The sequence below is a fragment of the Spea bombifrons genome, chromosome 1 (genome assembly GCF_027358695.1).
Source record: "Spea bombifrons isolate aSpeBom1 chromosome 1, aSpeBom1.2.pri, whole genome shotgun sequence".
Taxonomy (NCBI): Eukaryota; Metazoa; Chordata; class Amphibia; order Anura; family Pelobatidae; genus Spea; species Spea bombifrons.
Window position 1 is genome coordinate 78,480,951 of NC_071087.1, and position 6,727 is coordinate 78,487,677.

The following is a 6,727-nucleotide window of genomic DNA, read 5'->3' on the forward strand; positions in this document are numbered from 1 at the left end:
GACGTTAGATATTGCCATGAGATACGATTAAACGTAATGGCTGATGGCTGATTTATTTTTTGTTAATTTAGTAGAGGCAATGGCTGAAATCATACTCCTAACATTTTGGGTAGAGTGTCTCCCACGAAGGAAACCCATTTGGGACAGACCTATCAACCTTGCCAGGATGGGTTGAAGACGTAAAGCCATCACTGCAGTCAGAATCTTAAAATCCTGGTTAAGGAGGGAGATTGGACGGTTGGAAGACATCAATTCAGGGCCCCGATTCGGCTTAGCGATAAGGACAGTCCTAGAAAGATTAAAGTCTCTCGGGAGTATCTCACCCGCGAGGAGGCGATTATATAATTCACAGAGGTGAGGCAACAAGTGAGGCGGCAAAATTTTATAATATTCCGCACTGAGGCCATTAGGCCGTGGCGTCTTATGAGCTGGTAGAGATTTAATAATAGAGCAGATTTCCTGCAAAGAGATAGGTGCTTCCAGTAAATCAACCAAACTTTATTTTAATATTCTTTATTAAAGTTTTGTGTTTAAACATAATGTAAACAGAGAGTTGTCTGGTAGTTGATGGGATTAAACCCTTGATGACAATTGACAGTCCGGGGACATCATCCACTAACATCCGGTTACCGACAATTGACGTGCCAGGACTGCCATGACTTTAAACAGAAAGCAAACGTGGATCGCTTTCTGCACCCAAACAGTGTTGCTGTAACGCCTCAATGTCGAGGCATTTCGCAACACCGAGATCGGCACCAGGGGCTGTGTCTAGCCCCTCCCCGGGACGTCAATGTCCACCATACACTGTATGGAGGCGGGCGCCCATTTTAAAAACTTCAATGGTGTCGCTGAAATGCCTCCATAGCGAGGCATTCAGTGACACCTAACACCCACCCCAGGAGTTGAAAAAGTTTCCCAAGGGAGTCTCTCCAGACAGTCCTGAGAACTCTGGCTCCCCTTGCAGGTTGAATACAGGTACTGCACTCAACCATGCAAGTCAATGGAGCCCAGCTTTCTAATCACAATGGGATTAGTAAATAAAAAATGTAAAAAAAAAAAAAAAAAAGAAGAAAAAAAAAAAGTTACAAAAATAAAAAAATGGTAACGTTAAAATAATTTCCCACTGAAGGTCCTAAAATTAGTGCTTTATCTTTAAACAATTCTCGCATGGAAAAAGTTAAAATACTGGCATTTTAAAAAATTTATGATTTGATGAGGTAAATTGAATTGGCCGTTTTCAACAATGTCCGAATTAACACAGGGGGAAGGATGACCACATGTCTAATTTCCAATTTTAAAGTCTAAATTTTTCACCATATTTTATACTTTTTTATAGTAAATGATATGATACAATCAAAATAACATGACATCTAAAGAAAGCCCTTATTGTCCTGAAAAAAACAATATATCTCCTGTGCGTTCAGTAAACGGGAAAGAAGAAAATTACAGCTAAACACAAGCACCGCATCTCCAGTCTCACCCAAACCTGCTCCAGTGCCGAGCTACTGCAGCAATCTCTGGCAGGACAGCTAATGCTGCAAATTTATTTAGAAATTATGTTAATAATATTATTTTATTAATTTTAAATAATCAGATTAATTTGGAATTAATAGGGAATTTATTGTATTATTACATTAGTAAATTGGGCTTAAGTACTTTTGGCGAGTTGGGAGCCATAAAGTGTAAGTTTAGATAGGGGACATTTTTTTAAAATGTATTAATTTTATTTAAATGTATTAATATAATTGTTTAGTGGACATTACCTAATAATATGTTTGGTTTACTTACCCATATTTAGTAAGTGTTGAATTTTAATAAATATAATGTTATATACTATTTGATGAATGGGTAGTTAGCACTGGCTTGTGTGTCTTATTCAGGGGTTAAAACAAAAAAAGTATGTTTAGTCAGGAATAAAGTTAGTTTAATAAGTTATGTAAATTAACTGCTATGATATTTTGAGGGAGATTGGTAATTGTATTCATTTTATTTAGTAAGATTATTTGGTGGGTAACTGAATCGATGCCTCATTTACTTGGTAATTGTATTCATTTTATTTAGTAAGATTATTTGGTGGGTAACTGAGTCGGTGGCTGAGTAACATGAATGCAAAGTGCTTGCCCAAGGTAGACCATCAATATGACACCCTCTTATGTTAAACTCTTGGGTTAAATTGAAATATGAGACCACCATACTGCATCAAATGAGAAAAGAGTGCAGTAAATTGATTCCAAGTAAAAAAAAACAGAAATGTAGACCCAGTAGCATCCCAAAAATGATATGCATATGGCTATCCTGAATATGACAAGGCCAATGACTGATATATCTTTCAGCAGAGATAATGGGATTACACAGACAATGTAAAAAAAGTTATTAATTCGGGTCAAACTCCTCTTTTCAGCTCAGCAGAAGCATTTTTACGATCATTCAGCAGTTTAAGTCATTGTGTTCCTGTAAGCATATTTTACCTAATATTCACTTTAGAACACTTGTGGACAAAATTTATAGCCATTTATTGGTTACTTGTATTGAGCTAGCATATTGTATTCAGCCAGCAGATTCATATTAGAAGGGAGTGCTATGTAGTTACATATGTTTTAGGGATCTAAATTAGTGGTAACATAGGTCATGTTCTACTTCCATACCCTATATATCGTATGACATATACTTTACTCTTTAAATTATGAACATAAGGCTTGTCAAAGCTTGTATTGAACATTTACCCTCATTGTGGCAATAAGATTGTAGTAAATTTCAAGTCCCTCGCTATGTGTCCATGTGTGTGTATACAGTATATATGTGTGAGGGGCAGAATAGGAATTAGGAGAATGAAAAATGTAAAAGGAAAACAATCAAGATAAAAGAAAAAAGAGAAAGGCGATGGGAAATTATCTCAAGAAGCTAGGTGCAAAAATGAGATAGGGCAAAAAAAGAATAGAACAGAGGGAAATAAAGGATGAAAGAGTAGAACTGAAGGAAAAAAGACTGCAAGGAGAAACTTGCTAAAGTACTTGCTAAAAGCAGGAAACCCAAAGAAAGGGGTCCTTCATGAATAATTGCTCCAGAGCCCAAAACTCCTTGATCTGGCCTTGGCTGTATATATAAATATGTAAAGAATATTGTTTACACTGTTTATTTAAGCAAAGAGGTGAACACAACAGTGTATAAATTAACAAGATGCATTACTGTAAATACTGTATATGCTAATTCATTGAACTAGGGAGAAATACTAGGTGTTAATCTAAATGCAATGAATAATACGCCCCCCCCCATTATTTCTATTCCTGTTAGCCTAACTAGTCCTTTAACCCTTAGCACCTGTATCAGATTAATGGTGTAAATGCACCTTGTCAATACCAAACCACATGTTTGAAAGAAACATTACACAAACTCTGCAAGGCACCAAGACAATATTCATATTAGCGGTAGAAAATGAGCACAGCTGATTCAGTGATCTCCTTGCTGGCACTCCATGCAATACGAGTACCATATCCATTCCAGTCAAAAGCTGTGAAATCTCCGCACTGTAGGGGATTACCCTCTGGAAAGAAGCCTCCTCCTCCAATGCAATGCTGCAAGAGTAAAGTAGAGGTCAACTCTTAGTATGTGTGGTGATGGTGAGAGATCATATCCTATATGAGCATAGACCAATTCCTGCTAATTAGTGGTTTACTACTTATTTTAGTGGTTTACTACTAAGTAATTACACCAGCCTGGTCCTGTTCTTTTTTTTTTAACAAATGCACAGGTGGAGCTTATATCTGGATGATGGCAGTTTCAGATCATTTACACTTGGTTTGTATATTTGGGGGTTAATTTTAGGGAGCTGTCATACTTACATGTTCAGTATTACACCCAGTCACCTTCACCCCCGGACAAAGAGCTTGAGCAGCCTTTTCACTATTAATGACACGAAAGTGGATATATCCAGCAGTAAACTCATCTGGAGAGGGAATGGATGCTTAGTATAAACAGACCTATCAAGCACCTATAAAGATCAACCTCATTAACAATTTATCTTCTTACTTTTCCCAAGTGGAGAGTAGTAGTTGGTCGTCTTTTCAGCATCTCCATAGTCGTATACAACTGGAACAGCAGGACCATTGTTGGTCAAGCAGTTACCAACGTTGTATTTCACTGGATATTTCTGTTGAAAGATGATAGAAATGTTGCTTTCTTGACACTTTAATATTAGATAAACATAGTCTTGTTTTTTCTATGTCTCCCCTCTTTCTCATCTAGTGTAGCCACACACTTGATATTTTTCTGGACTTTTTAGGGTTTTTTTTAAACCCATAACCATATATGTGAAACAGTTAAATAAATGTATTTAAAAAAAATATTCACAGTTTTCCAGGTATATAGATAATACACTGCTAAATTGGGGAAAAAATGCCAAAGATATATTCCTTTGCATGCCTTGATCTGGAAACCACCACATTTATTTAAAGTTTTATTTGTGCTCTGTAATTTTTTATGCACTGGAAAATGTGTTTTAATGTAATTTCATTTATTTACCCCATAATAATATTTTCCCTGAAAACAATTTGCAGTGAGTTTTGTAATGGCACTATGTGAAACATATTACAACTCAGAAAAAGGAAAGACAGGACTTTCTGGATTTGGGGGAAAGGGTTGTATTATAATACAATCCTGCAGCCCTTAGTGTTACCTTGTAAAGCTGGAAGAGGTTCCCACCCTCATTGGTTAAGAAACCATTTTGTGTGCGATATCTCAACAGAGCTGCTTCTCTCCATTTTGAAAGTGGAGTCTCATTGGGCACATGCCACAAGCTCACGTCTTTGGCTGGAATGTCATAATAACCTGGATTCTGAAAGAGGGAGGTTTGAAACAAATCTCAAAGTCTGCAAAATAGGTTTATAAAGGATTTGACATAACACGTTATAAACAAAATAATCTCCTAATCTCTACTAGTAGTGATATGTAGCAAAACACAGACCTGTAGGTGATTGAGAACCTGGGCATTGAGATTTTAGTAAAAATTCTGAGAACATGGCATGGACCATGAGATTATAGCGACTACTCTATAGCGAGAATCTAGCCATGCATTGCAAGTAGAGTGGTAATTTAACCATGTGCCCAGAGACTAGACTAAAAAGATTTCTTATTCTTATAAGAATTCTTATATAAAAAACAAGTAAAACCCTTTAGAGTAATACATTAAACCCAAATATATTACCGCAGTAGATAGATAATTATATCTGCCCAGAGCCCTTAAGTGGTTTATACCTTGTAGTCATCACTGGTTGCTCCCACCGCTTGCCCAAAAGTGGCGTAGTTCGCCCAGTTGCCGTCTCCATTTGGGTAGTTAATCGAGTTCCCCTGCTGACTTGACCAACGATCTCCTACTGTGCATTTCCCATACAAATTGTTCTCATGGACACTGGCCACTAAGGTCCAACCTCCACCGTTGGTTGTCATGTCACAGAATGTATGATACAACTCATTGTTATTGGTGATGAGGGTGTATATCCCATCTGTGATAACAGGACATTAGATATTTTATTCCACAATACAAAATGCTCTCTTCACCTACCAACTATCAGTCGCTTGGATTTTGTTTGTGTTCTGCAACATGATGGTGATAGGGTGTGTGAACATATCACTAGCTGTGGATTCATGGAAACCAAAGCTTGCACAATAATAATAGCATATAGGAGAAATCAAATTGTGGTTTGCCACAAACATATCATATTGACTGGGCATATTATTGTTGCATATACAATTATCAAGTTGAGCCAGACAATTTCTATAAAGCACAAATATAATTCATGCTTTTGTTCCTGGTTGCCGTTCACAAAACCCCATAAACTAACAGTCATGGAAATTATTCTCTTGCTTGGGTGGGGATTAGGTTTACTCACCCATAGCATATTTGTTTGCTGCTTTAATGTCATTGCAGCTTCTGTACCAGTAGTCTTCACAGAATCCTGGGGTTAACACCAGGGTAAAAAGTAACACAGTAATCTTCAGCATCTTGCAAGTGGCTAATACTGTAGAATAGATAAGTGTTAAAGGACACAAGAATATACACACTAATGTACAGCTTCTTTGCAACCTGCATGCAGCCTGGGCTATGCAGTAGAAAGGTAACACACAGGCATTTGAAACAGGGAGTACACTGTCCACACATATTCACCTTGTCAGTGATTCTGGACTTGCTGGAACTCTCCAATCCAACAAGATGTAAATGTCCACAAGATAAAGCCCTTTTATAGAGGTCATGGGCTCCCAAACTGGTTCACCAACATTCTTTAGAATAACTTTGTGGCGGAAGTACATTTCTGGGCCAGACACAGCCCCCCCTGAACTATGCAGTCTTATGGGCATTTGCCCACATTCAACCTGGGCAACTGAACCATGGTTCCTCCTGTGGGGAGATATGGGGGTCACTTGTCAATACAGGTTAAAGTGTACACAGACTGCTCACACCATGGGAGGCCCCTTTCATGCCATTGTTTCCCTGCACCTTAAGTTAACTAGTTTTTAAATTGTTCTAGTTAAATCTTGTTAATCTTGAGTGATGTGATTCAATTATGTGCTGATGTGATTGAGACCTCTTGTTCTGTTGTTTAATCCTGGCTGTGTATAAATATGCTGTGTTCTGTTCAATTAAATGTTCTTTTTTGCAGTACTCAATTAAAGGCAGTTGTGTCTACTTATTAGGTACACATGGCAGGGTTCCAAGGTGTGCATGCTGTCTGGT

General features: G+C 37.6%; 1 protein-coding gene across 1 annotated transcript; it reads right to left on the reverse strand.

Annotated features, from left to right (window-relative positions):
* Positions 1 to 3,393: 3,393 nt before the first annotated feature.
* LOC128492169 (intelectin-1-like) lies at positions 3,394 to 6,237 on the reverse strand. The gene is made up of 7 exons (XM_053464635.1): positions 6,161 to 6,237; positions 5,886 to 6,014; positions 5,251 to 5,498; positions 4,673 to 4,831; positions 4,027 to 4,147; positions 3,840 to 3,943; positions 3,394 to 3,572 (listed from the first exon to the last, which is right to left on the reverse strand). The coding sequence occupies exons 2-7, from the start codon at positions 5,995 to 5,997 to the stop codon at positions 3,420 to 3,422; spliced, it is 897 nt and encodes a 298-aa protein (XP_053320610.1). The 5' UTR covers positions 5,998 to 6,014; positions 6,161 to 6,237; the 3' UTR covers positions 3,394 to 3,419.
* Positions 6,238 to 6,727: the final 490 nt, after the last annotated feature.